Source organism: Chaetura pelagica, unplaced genomic scaffold (genome assembly GCF_000747805.2).
Source record: "Chaetura pelagica isolate M959 unplaced genomic scaffold, ChaPel_1.0 scaffold1034, whole genome shotgun sequence".
Taxonomy (NCBI): Eukaryota; Metazoa; Chordata; class Aves; order Apodiformes; family Apodidae; genus Chaetura; species Chaetura pelagica.
In genome coordinates this window covers 116239-129441 of record NW_009953139.1, presented here as the reverse complement: position 1 = coordinate 129441, position 13203 = coordinate 116239, and the positions used below count along the sequence as shown (strand labels likewise).

Here is a 13203-nt window from a genome sequence, read left to right as displayed (position 1 = left end):
CGTCCGTGGCACCGCAACGTGGGCACAAAGCAGCTGCGGGGAAGGGGAGGGGACGCTTCGCTTTGCCACCCAGCTCTTCCAAGTGGCCCTCTGCCTCCCAGATCCATTCCCAACGCCCAGCCGGAGTCCTGCTGCATCCCCAGGAGCTCAGCTCCCTTCCCCAGGAGCTGAAACAAGTGCTGCTGCCTCCAGCAGCTGCCCCATCCCAGGAGCAACGGTGGGGACTGAGCTGCTGTGCACGTGCAGGGCATCTCCCAGCCCCAGAGTCATCCAGAAGAGAAGGAGATTTATCTGCCATTTGCTTTCCATCCCCAGAGCCTGCCAGCCTGTGAACACACGTCCCCCTCGCCCTGGGACGTGTCAGATGTTGTGACTACAGCCTGCACCAGCTGCCTGACTTGCCCCTCCTCTTCTTCACACAATAAGAGACGTTTCTTATGTGCAAGAATCCAGGAAGTCTCCTGCAGGGAACACTGTGATTTACAGTGTAATGCCCTGAGCAGGGCATTCATTCCTGGCAGGCTTTTCTACTGCTGAGCACGAGCACAAGCAGCTGCTGCTCAGCAGCTCTACAGACAGGTATGAGTGGGATCCCCACTCCTTCTCCCCCACTGGAATGTCTTCCTGGCCATCAACTGGTCCTCCCTCGTGGGGAGAAGCCACTGCTCTCTGGAGGTGACCAGCAGTCACCAGTCAACAGCAGCCTCCCAGTATAAGACACCATGTGGAGACAAATCTTGACTTCAGGACACCACCAGGCACGTGAACTTCCTAACTTCTCCAGCCCATGACCCCACAGTGCTTCTCAGTATTGTCTCCATCCAAAGACCAACTAAACCCTTTGGAAAACATCCCCAGCCCTCCGTGTGCAGCTCTGCCACAGGTTTTAACTTGCAGCCAAATGAAATGAGCTCTGACCTGGTGCTGTCAGGCTGTTTGCCTGCAGCCCGGGGAGCCTGCACTTACACCTGAGGCTGGATTTCTGCAACAGCACCAGGCTCCATATTCAATTATCTCCTGGCCAACACCACCCTGTTGATGACTGAGTTATCACATGGAGACAGCACTTTCCAAGGCAGCAAGTATGAAAAAGAGGCCTAAAAACAACTAGAGAAGATAAACACATTTGGCCTGTCATCATAAGGAGGCAGGATCCAGGACAAGCCGTGGGAGGAAGAACTAGACAGTAGCTAAGGGAGTGGGAGATAAGAATCAGACTTTTTGTACTGCCAAAGGCACCTGGTATCAACCTGCATCAGTGATATCAGTTGCTAGTTCCCCTGTCTGCAAGAAAAATCTGTCTCCATGGGATGTGTCTACACAGACACTCTCAGGAAGGGTAATCTGAATTAAACACAAGGCAGGATTACTTTAAACTCCACAACCACCCTGTTAACAACTTGGGAGTGAAGCAGTCACCACACTTTGAAGTGAAAATGGCCTCACACAGGAGGTTTAGTACATGTTAATTAATCCCCCTGGAAAAAAAAAGAGAACTTGGCTTAGAACCCTGTGGACCAGTAGCTCCAGCAGGAGGAGACACTGATGGACAAACCTTAAACCTGACAAAAACTAGGAGCTGCTCTGGTTGCCTGGAACTGGAAAAAACACATCCTGAAGCTTCTAAGATCCCAGTCAAACAAAAGCTTCTAAGATCCGAGTTGCTCTTGGAAAAGGAAACTAACTTTGAAGTGAAAATGGCCTCACACAGGAGGTTTAGTACATGTTAATTAATCCCCCTGGAAAAAAAAAGAGAACTTGGCTTAGAACCCTGTGGACCAGTAGCTCCAGCAGGAGGAGACACTGATGGACAAACCTTAAACCTGACAAAAACTAGGAGCTGCTCTGAAGGTTGCCTGGAACTGGAAAAAACACATCCTGAGGCTTCTAAGATCCCAGTCAAACAAAAGCTTCTAAGATCCAAGTTGCTCTTGGAAAAGGAAACTAATGATCAGGCTTCTCTGAGCACTTTCTATGTTGGGTTTTGCCTCCATGATTGTTCCTTTAGTAGCTGCAGGGCTGGAGCAGAACCCAGGCTGCTGAGCCTGGAATTGGGCCTGAACCCCAGGGCTATTCCTGAAGCCCAGGGCCATTCCTGAACCCCAGGGCCATTCCTGAATGGCTTCCTCCTGCTGTCAGCACTTGCCAAAATACCAGCAGAGGGGGGGCAGTGGGTCATCTGGATGGCCATGAGGGAAGGATAACTCTGCATCACCTCATTCTTTCCTCAGTTCCAGGTGACTCAATCACTCCTGACTCACAGCTCCCATGAAGTGGCCCTGACTCCCCCAGATCAGCTGAGCAGTTCCCTTCCCGTGGCTCTCAAATGCCAGCAGGGACACACAGACAAAATGCTCCCATGGACACAGGGAGAGACAAACAGGCACCTTCCATGGGCTTGCAGAAGTGAGCCCACACGTTCAGTCACGCCCTACATCAGGCATCCACGCTGGTGCCAGATGATCCAGAGAACTCAGAGCCACCTCTAATGAGGACTCTGGGTTTTACATGTCACTCAGGGTGACACTGGGCACAGTTTTACCTCCCAGTTCAGCACCCCACATGCTGAGCTGCCAACGTTTCTGGGCTAGGGGAGCACGATTCGGTTGCACCACTAATTAAACCAGCTGAAAATCAGGAGGGTGCTTTTGTTTAACTACTGGTGCAAACCAAAAACCAGGCCCACTCTGTTTGGGGGAAGAAAAAAAAAAAAAAGCAGCAATCTTATGCTGCTTCATGTTTCCTGCTTACTAACCAGGCAATTTTCCAAGAAAAATGCATTTGCCTTGGTGGGAAAAAATGAGCAGTTTTAAATAATTCAGCGTTGGCACGTTCATATTTGAGAGCTGAAAACAGTGGATGTTCCTGCATTCATGACAAAGCCAAAGGGGAAGGGCAGAAAGTAACTCAAAACAGAAATGGAAGATGAAAATTCAGAGTATGAGCTCTCTCTGATTTAAATAGAAACCCAGAAAACAAAAGCCCAACACACAACTTTCAACTTACTTGGCACAAGCAAAAGCTCTCAGCAGTTTTCACTAGGTCTGTTCGAGCTTTAGCGTGGAAAAAGACACCAAGTTCCTGCAGGGGAGGATTTCACATCCCTGCACTGCTCTAGCACGTGGCCAGGACACACATTATCCACTGGACACACCAGCAAATGTGCTTGTGCAGGTCAGTGCATCAAGGCAAACACAAGCACCCTCTGCCTCAGGGAAAAAAAGTCTCCCAGCCCCTGGCTCTCTCACCCGTAGGATGGGAGCAAGAAGGACAAGAAGCAAGGAGCAAGAAGCAGCTGGAGAACCATGGATGCAGTTGTCTGGTTGCTTCCAGGGAGAGCCCTGTGGGAGCCCAGACTCACACCCCTCCTGGCTGACCTACCTGCCCGGCTGCTCTCCGACTGATTCAGGAGGGGGTTGATGGACAGCCCAGAGGTGAGGGGGCTCCCAAAGATGTGTGAGGAAGGGAGGCTAAATGTTGAACCTGCCAGGGAGAACACCTAGATGGCAAAACAAGGAGGGAGAGAAATTACTTCCCAAAAATGCAAGAGGAAAACAGCTTCATTGCTCCAACTCTTCCTGACTCTTGAACCCAAACTGCTCGCGAGTGTTAAAAAGAACTCCAGACATTTCAGTCTTCCCAGCCCCATCTCAGAGCCAACAGGTCTCAAGAAGCCCTGTGAACACTGAGGCTGTAAAACTTGCTCTCCCCTCCCTGTCAAACACCCCTCCCAGTTCGCTCCTGACCCGGGACAAGGCTCAGTCTCCTGGCACACACCCAGCCCACCCAGCAGACCCTCCCACCCAGTTATCTGTGCTGCAGGGTGAGGGCAGGGCTGGCACTGGTGGCAGGATCCAGCCAAGCAGCAGGGAACAGTCAGGCTGCTGCTCCCTGAACAGCCCATGGAAAGCAACGAGTCCTTTTAGGTCAGAGTTTCACCCCAAAAGAGGCCACAAACCCACCTACATCTTCTACCCACCCCTAAGGGGAGCTGCGAACTCCAACCTGCAGGAAGAGCAGCTGCTTCCCAAGTGGAAAAGCCAACTCCTCTGTGCCCACAGCCCGGCCCTGTGGCTGCTCCCTCCCCAGCTACAGCTCCTCTCCTGGTCCTGGTGTTCTCACCTGCGTGGTGGAGACGGAGGATGAGGAGGCTGGGATGGTGCTGGCAAAGGGAGAGCGGTTGAGCTGGGGCAGGGAGGAGGTTCCCTGGTGTGCCAGGAGGCTGGAGGAGAGCGGGGTGCTGCACACAGCGCGGAGGACTCCGCCCCCGTGGGAAATAGGGTCCTTGTTACTGGTGTAGATCCCTGCGAGGGGAGGAGACACGTTAGGGATCCCCCACCCGTGGCGTGGGAGCTGCTGCTTTTGGGCTGGAGCTCAGCAAGGGAAGGGGGCACCAGAGCACCTGGACCGGGCGCAGCTCAGTGTCCCAGGGTGTGCCCTGCACTGGGGGAACAGCCCAACGGCAGCACAAGCATCCCCAGCCTTGCCCCCTCTGGTTTGCTCCTCACACCCCAACATACCCGTGGCAGAACGGGACAGAGGACCCAGAGCCCCACTCTGCTGCTCAGGCTGGGCAAGAGACCAACCACACTCCTGCTGAGCTTACCTGTCCCCTTCTGTGCCACCCAGGGACCAGACAAACGAGGAAGGGCCAGCAGAGCTGCTGCTGAGGGAGGGGACCCTTTCCCCGGGGCTCAGGAAAGGGGCAGTGCCCAAAGCCAGGTCCTTCAGAGCCAACACCTCCCCACAGGAGAGGAATGGGAGAACGAGCAGGCAGGAGAGCAGGGCCCAACTGCTCCTTGAAACAGCCCTTTGCTGTTCCAGATGGGGGAAAAAAAAGAAACGGCTCCAGGTTCATCCTTGTGGCAGTTGCATCAATTCCTGCAGCTCCTCTTCCTCTCCCAGGAGGTGCAGACAGGCCAGGGCTCCCAGGCACACATCACAAAATCCTGCCTCCCCCCCACACACACCCTCTTGCAATCTGACCTAAATTGGAGCATCTGCAAACAACCCACAATAGACCCACGACAAGTTGAGCTGCCAGAGCAGTGTCAAACCTCAACCCCTCCTCTGCCTGTTCCTTAACCCCTTCCTGCCACAGGTCCTGGCTGCCCCCACCCCTGCCAGGCCAGGGAAGGGGGCTCAGGCTGGGAGCAGCTGGGAGCAACTGGGAGCCTCTCAACAGAGTTAATGCTGTGCCAGCCTCCCAACCCTACGTGGCTGTGGTAAGACCAAGATGAGAGGTTTTGCTTTTTAAAAAGGGGGTTAAACCTGAGCCACTTATGAGAGTCCCTCATTTGGGGTCAGGCTGTGGCTGCTCCATCTGGCCTGGGAACATCCCACGGCTCTGGAAATCAAGCTCTGCTCAGCTGAGGTTTCCCAGCACTTGAGCAAAAAGGGTTTGAAAATACCCCCCAGCTCAGCCCTGCAGCCCAGCTCTGGTGACAGAGAAGCTGCCCCAGAGGAGATTCTAGGAGGAAGGCCCAGATGCAAAGGGGAGACCCAGATGTGGATTTTTATAGCTCCAGGGATGGAAGGGAAGGGACTGGACTCTGTGCAGACAGGTCCAGACACCAGCCAAGCGTGAGGAAAACGCCAGCAGAGCTGGGACAGCAGTGCACACCTGAAACCCTGAGGGGGAACGTACCTGAACCCAGCAGTGGGGACTCCATGCTGAGGCTGGGCAGGTTCCCAGTGTGGCTGAAGGACCGGGAAGAGTTGCTGATGCTGGAGCTCACAAGAGAACCCCCAGAGAAGGGTGATGAAGAAGTAGAGGTGGACCCAGCCAGCTGGGCACCCAAAATCTCTTTGCTTTTGCCCCCTTTGGGCCTGCCAGGCCCGTGCTTGTTCTTCTTGCTACCCTTGTGCTTCTTCTCCTTCAGCACCTCTCCCTCCTCCATGCTGAGGGACGGGCTGCTGCTGCTGCCACTGGTCCCACTGGTCCCCACCGAGGGGCCACTGCCAGGGTTGGAGGCTTTATAGTCCACAGGGGAAGCATCCCGGGCTCTCTGCTGGCTCACAGCCGAGGTGGAGAAGCGCATGATGGAGCCAAAGCCCGAGAAGATCACCTTCTGCTCAAAGATGTCCCCCTTCTGGCCTTCATACAGAGGGGAGCAGTGGGAAGAAGAGGAGGAAGAGACAGGTTTCCGGTACTTCTCGTCGTCCTGCTCGAGCTTGGGAAATGTCACAAAGTCCTGGGGGCACTGCAAGGTGCTGCAGGAGGTACCTGGGGGGGGAAGCAGAAGTGACTCTAGGAAAGCTTGTGGTGGCAGCAGCTCAGCCCTGAAGGCAGCAGGAGCGTGATCACAAAGCAGTCCCTCTGGCACAGGATCATACTGAGCAGAATCAAGGACCTCTCATACAGGATCAAGGACCTCTCTGCCACCCTCCAGCCCTGCTCCACCCCCCACTGCTTTGATGCTCTCTAGCAAGCACGAGAGGTCCACACCAGCACCTTCATCCCACCCAGATGTGCACGTGTCTGCTGCCCCAGGCCCTGCATCACCACGGGCCCTCCAGCCCCAAGCAGGGTCCAAGGAGATGAAACCTGCTCACCACGAGGGTAGCAGCTCAAAAAAAAAGAGCTGAGCAAGGTGAGAGCAGATGGGAGCCCTGCAAGGCTTTGACTCAGAGCTCAGGGGAGCCTGGATATCAGGTTTTGGCTCAGGTCTCTCCCTAGTCCTCCTCCAAGCACTGCTGCAGACAGCACCACCTATGGAGGAGAGGGCAGGTGCTGCCCATATTGCCTGTGCACACTGTCCCTTCCCTCCTCCCAGACACCTGGGTCTGTGTTCCCTGGCAGAGCAGCAGCCCTGCCCGGGAGGGGAGCTGTAAGACTCCTCCAGCCGGGCTCTTCCCTCTGGGCTGGGATCAGCAGCAACAAGACTTTTCCCTTTCTCTTCAAAGGGTTAAAGAAACAGCCACCAGCCAAGTGTCAGAGCTCTGGCTGGTGAGCAGGGATCTCTACAGATCTATCAGAGAGAAGCAAAGCAGAACATCCCCCCCCTCCTCCCCCAGCCCTCACCTGCAGGCTGGAAGGTGCCGCTGGATGAAGCTGAGCTGAAGCCAACGGAGCTTTTCCCACTTCCCGTCTTCTTCCCCTTGTGGCTGCTGCCATGGCTTGAGGACTTCTTGCCTTTCACCTCCGACCTGCCGACCTCCGAGGTCTCTTTGCTCCCCTCATGGTGGCCAGGGGGGCCCTGGCAGCAGCAAACACAGAGGGGACTCACTCAGGCCAGATGTGGCAGCAGCAGGGGCTCTTCTCACCAGCTCCCCCCCAAGACTTCTTCCTGCCCCCTCTGCCCACACTCAGGCACTCAGGAGAGAAAAGCAACACTTCTCCTGCTGCCTGGTGGCACCAGGCTTTATACTCCTAGGGATTATGCTCATCCCATCTCACTGCAGGAAATTAAGCAGGGCACTGACAATCAGGGCACCGGCAGCAGAGATTCCCGGTGCTGTCAGCAGAGGGAAGTACCTCAGAGGGTTGTTCAGCCCCAATAAGACCCAAATTTGGCTGGGCTTCAAGCATATATTCCAGCTGCATCTCTCAGGTGTGCTAATCCCAGCAAAGCTGTTCCACCTGGGAGAATTTGCTGGTTCTTGTGCTGTGAGAGGAGTTTCCCTGGGTCCCCCAGGGCAGCCCCTGCAGCCCCCCCTGCCAGCCCAGGGCTCCCCAGACCCACAGGAAATATTCCACAGTGACACGCTTAGAGCAGCATCTGATGATGCAGCAACAGATGCTGCCCAAACCCCACATAAGCCTTCAGGAGACAGGGAAGCAAGGGGGATGAAGAGGCTGGCCAGATGCTAGGAAATCCAGGAGCTTGGGATGAGAGAGAGAAGTGTGGGAGTCGTGCAGGGGGAGAAGTGGAATGAACCGAAAACCAGATCCCCCCGGGCACCCACGCTCGGATATGAATCCTTCACCTTCCAAGTGACTTCAAAGCCCAACTAGCAGTGTTCAAAGATCACTTCTTGCAAGATGTTCCTGCAACAAGCCAATATTCTAGGTACAGCTCTAACGTGATGGCTACAGCCCAAAAGACACCACCTGTACATTCATGCAAACATCTTTTATTCCTCCCTGAGCAGACACAGAGGTGCACGAGACCTCTCTTACATTCCACTATCCCTGACTCCAGATGACCTCTTCTTGGGGAGAGCTAAAGAAAAAAGAGCTTGTAATGCAGACTCATGAATGCCCAGATAAAAATCTCTCCCCATTCCTCCCACATGGTTTAATCACTCTGCACAATGCAACAGCTGGCAGCCTAACACACACCAGATGTGCCGGGAATATGAAAGACAGGAGGAAGGGAGTGGTGGAAATTAGGGGGGGGGAAGAGGAGGGGGAATCTGTATTTTCTCATCACAGACTCCTGGATGTAGGAGATTAAGCCTTCTTGATTTATGAGCTCAGAGGGAGCATGAAAATCTTTCTGACTCTCCACATCTGCCTGGGGAGGGAAAGGGGAGCAGTGTCTGGGGGCTGTGGGAAGTCCTGAGGCTGCTCACGGACGAGATGGCTCATGCCTCAGCAGAAATGCAAAGCCCCAAATTTCCCCCCCATAAATTCACCTCTTTGGAGCTCTGCACAAGGTGCACGAGGCCACAGAAGGGCAGGGGGAAACCACATGAGAAGACATGTTCTAAATCCAGAGTGTCAGGAAGGGAGTGCAGGGCAAGTAATGAATTAGCGCAGGGTGGAAGGGGGAAATCTGAGCTGGGAAATAAATCTTAATTGCAAAATTAAAGGGGAATGAAAAAAAAAAAAAAGGGGGGGTAAGAGAGGCTGAGCTGGCTCAGCTGAAGGTGGGGAATGGACACACTCACCTGTAGGGCTGATCTGACCTCCCAGACCTCCCTGAAAGACTCCCAGATATTTTGGGGGTAGGATTTTCCCACCCCCTGCCAAATGCTGTCCTAGATCTTGTTTGCCAAGCAGGTCATGGCAGACACACCTGGAAGGTACAACCACCAGCCCTTCTCACCACAAAGGGCCCTTCTCTAGCAGCCCTTCCAGAGAGCCTGAATTTGGGGCAAGGGCCCAAGTGCTGCTGCAGAGGAGCAAAGAGAAGGAAAACAGAAACCACCCCAAATCACTCCCCCTCCCTGTGCCTCTGTTTCTTTCCCACTTTGCTCCATGGAGCCTGCAAGCTCTGGGCAGGAGCAGAACCTTCCAGGAGACACACGTGGTCTGCCAAGCACAACATGGCCTTGCTCTGAAAGGGAGGGGTCTGCTGCCATCACGCCAACATTAACAACAGTGAGGAGGCTGCAGTCCCATCATCTCCCTGAGGAAGGAGATTCTCCAGCTCAGGGCTGCTGCCCAGAGGGAGCAGAACTGGAGAAACCTGCCTGCCTGCTGCTGGCCTTGTGCAGAGACTGAGATCTCAGCCTCTGGGTCACCAGCTCTTCCCCAGCATGGAAACCTGTGTGTGAGCAGAACCAGCCCTGCTCCCTGGGCTGCAAATAGGTGGGGGGGAGGACACATTGCAGGGGCTGAAAAACAGGGAACCACTAAGGAAGTGAGAGGTCTTTCTCAAAATGAAGCAGCAGCTACAGTCTGAAGGTCTATTTGAAGCGTCCAAGAGAAAAATGCCACCAGAATAAACCTGCTGCCCCAGCTGGAGGTGACAGCCTGATGGGGAAACTCCTGCCTCAAAGCAGGAGCTGGGAGAGCTGAGATAAAGTCCCACAGGTGCCCAAGCACAGTCATGCACCTTCCCCACCCCCTGCACTCGCTGTCCCCCAGGGGCTGTAGCTGTTTCCTGGCCTCCTGTGCAGCACCCAAGCTCTTCATTCACTTATTTATAGGCAATCAGAAGAGCATCTCTCTGCCTCCTGATTGGTGGCAGGAGCTCCTAGAGGGAACCACTGAAGAAATACAGAAGGGGTGGGGGAGCTGGGTGCTGGAGCAGCTTTGCCCTGGATTAAACTACTGGGGAAGGGAAGCAGGGAGGACACATGGAGGAACAGTGTGAGGAGAGCAGGAGCTCCCCAAGCCCAAACCCAGCAGGGTGAGGTGCTGAAGCAGCCCCCCAAGGCAGGCTGTGAGCACCAGCTGCCTTTCCAAGCTGGATGGCTGGGTGGGGGACTGCAGAGTGTCCCCAGGAGCTCTGGGCTGGAGCACTTGCAGAAGCTGCAGCATCTCTGTGTTTGAGCCACTCACCACCTTTCCCACGTCCTCTCCCTCAGCCTCCAGCACTGAGCTGCTGCTCCTTGGGGGCTGGGAGAGGAGACAGATGGGCTGAGCACCACGGCTTTAAGTCTCTGATGTCACTGGCAGATTCCCACTTGTGTCAGGACAAGGGATGCTAAAAGGCTCAGGGGTTCTTACTGCAAATACCCACGCTGAGACCTTTGATTAGCAGGGGTGATCATCAGCCTCCCCCCCCCCCCCCCAATCCCTGCCCCGTCACTGGGAACCTGCCTGAGCCAGGAGCACTGCTGAGGTTCCCAGGATCTGTCAGCTCCAAGCCCTTCCTGGGTAGATGCCCAGAGCTCAAATAACAGTGGGAAACCTGGGAAGTCTCCCTCCCTCCAGAAGCGTCTGCAATCAGGAGCTCTTTGCCCTGCTGTGCTCCCTCCCCAGCACCTGACCCGGGGGTGTGGGGAGGCTCTGGCATCCAGGGCTCTGATTACAAACCCCAGAGCAAACCAGATGTTGCAGCCCAAACCACGCAGCATGTGTGAGTGTGTGTCAACAAGTGATGGGGATGTCTGCAGCTGGCAGGAGCAGGCAGCTGGGGGGGTGGGGAGGGAGGGCTCGTGATCCTGCAGATTTACTGCAAGTGCAGCAGACGGGGGGTCTGCAGGGGAAGGGGGGACAGGCTGCTCCTACCTCCATCAACAGAACCAGGCACAGCTACACCCAGAGAGACCCCCGAGCACAGCAACTGCCTCCTGGATGTGTCTGGTGGGGGGTGACCACAGAGCCACAGCAGACCTGGGAAGACCCAGTGCTCCCCCCTGCAGAGACACCTTCCTCTGCCCCACCAGTGCCACCTTTCCAGCTCCAAAGCCTCACGAGTTGGCAGAGTTTTGTAGGTTGTTGTTAGACCAAGTGAAATAGCCAGAAACTATTACCCAGGGAGGGTGTTCTGTCTCCCTCCCACTTCCTAAAAGGTCTGCAGGAGCTGCAAGAAGCCAGCAGGGCACTGAATGAGCCCAGACCCAGCACAAATCCCCTCTCTGCACTCTCTTCCAACTCCAAATCCATTCCAAAGCCCCAGGCCTGAAGCACCACTGGGGAATTTTCAGCAGCTCAGCTGCTCTGGGTGCTCTCTGGAAGCCTGTGCGGGGACAGGCTGCTCCTACCTCCATCAACAGAACCAGGCACAGCTACACCCAGAGAGACCCCCGAGCACAGCAACTGCCTCCTGGATGTGTCTGGTGGGGGGTGACCACAGAGCCACAGCAGACCTGGGAAGACCCAGTGCTCCCCCCTGCAGAGACACCTTCCTCTGCCCCACCAGTGCCACCTTTCCAGCTCCAAAGCCTCACGAGTTGGCAGAGTTTTGTAGGTTGTTGTTAGACCAAGTGAAATAGCCAGAAACTATTACCCAGGGAGGGTGTTCTGTCTCCCTCCCACTTCCTAAAAGGTCTGCAGGAGCTGCAAGAAGCCAGCAGGGCACTGAATGAGCCCAGACCCAGCACAAATCCCCTCTCTGCACTCTCTTCCAACTCCAAATCCATTCCAAAGCCCCAGGCCTGAAGCACCACTGGGGAATTTTCAGCAGCTCAGCTGCTCTGGGTGCTCTCTGGAAGCCTGTGCCCCATGAACAAGGTCTCCTGTTTTTTTTGAGAGGAATGAAAATCGATTTGTCCAAAAGACACTTTTCAGAGGCAGGAGGGGTGTGAGGAGGAGCTGTTTGCTTGCTGTGCACTCACACCCTGGTTTCACTTTCCGGAGGAGGTGAGAGCTGAGGCCACCCCACTGTGCTCTCACTCTGTTTATCCTCCCAGCCAGGGTGAGGCACTGAGGGCTTGTCACTGCACAGACAGGACATGGGGGCCTGGCAGACTCCAAGTGTCAAATATTAATAGTATTTTGATTCCTAGAAGACACAGGGAAGCACCCAGCAACATGTTCAGAACCCTGGCAGAAGGCAGAGCACAACTGATTTCAAGAGGAAGACTGAAACCACATCAAAGGGTCTTCTTCATGACTAGATGTTTTAAGAGAGGAGCACAGGGTGGATGACATATTAGGTGGAAACTGGGACTGAAAAATAATTGCAATCTGGATTGCAAAATTAAAGAAAAGGCCAGGCTGCCTGAGGGAACAATGAAGGGGAATATATCACTGCTCCTTCAAACCAACAACACAGCTCCACTGCTGTCAGCCCCACCTGAAGCAGCTTGAAAACCCCTGGTGATTTTCTATATAGCTCTGAAAATCCATTATTAAAGTGTTGGTGAAAGTCTCAAAGAACTTTGGTGACACTAGCAGAGCCTGGGGCTCAGATGTTCATTGCCCCAGGCTCCTTTCAGGTTGAACAAACTGGGAGCAGACTGGACTGTGGCTCCAGGTCCTGGTAACACCTATTCCATGGCCTGGTGGCTGGTGCCACACTCCAGCCCTGGTGCCCAAGGAGTAAGTGGTGCCAGGAACCATCTGCCTGATGCTCCAGCAGCTCTGTGAGCTGGACCAGCCTCCCGTGGCTCCATGTGGCTGCTCTGGACCAGCCTCCTCCTCCCAGGCCCCTGGACACAACCATCTGCTCTGGCTGCTGCAGGTCACTGAGATCTGCTCTCACTCAGCTGCTCCCCATGGAAGACCAGGGGCTGTGTCACCTGCAGGGATTATTATCCTGGGGAATTCAAGCTCTGATTCATGGGTAACTTGCAGAAGATCATGGAGGTGATAAGTTATTTGCCCAAGATCAGGCAAGTGGCAAGGAGAGGAAGAGACCCCAGCTCTGCTCAGCCTCTCAATGACCCAGCAATGCTCCTCTGCCCAGTCACACCATGACCACCAGCTCTTGGTTTGCTGCACCTCCCCACTCCCCAGCACACTCTCCTGGGATGAGCTGTACTAATCTCAGACCCAGAAAGGACAAAGCTGCTGCTTTTGCCTTCCAAGAGGAAACCTGTCTGGACACGCTCCCTCCGTGTGTCCCAGGGCTGCACTGATCCCTGCAGTGCTTCCCCAGGAAGCCTCAGACATCACACCCCAAGGGGTTAGTGCAGGGCTCC

At 54.9% G+C, this 13203-nt stretch overlaps 1 protein-coding gene across 1 annotated transcript in view; it reads right to left on the bottom strand.

Moving 5' to 3' along the window:
- Positions 1 to 13203, bottom strand: part of MLLT6 (myeloid/lymphoid or mixed-lineage leukemia (trithorax homolog, Drosophila); translocated to, 6) — a 40228-nt gene that overhangs the window by 5180 nt on the left and 21845 nt on the right. Inside the window, exons 9-12 of the mRNA XM_009997299.1 lie at positions 7025 to 7199; positions 5648 to 6226; positions 4123 to 4304; positions 3378 to 3499 (exon numbers count right to left, since the gene is read on the bottom strand). Of these exons, the coding sequence (XP_009995601.1) occupies positions 3378 to 3499; positions 4123 to 4304; positions 5648 to 6226; positions 7025 to 7199 (1058 nt within the window). The remainder of the gene's footprint in view (positions 1 to 3377; positions 3500 to 4122; positions 4305 to 5647; positions 6227 to 7024; positions 7200 to 13203) is intronic.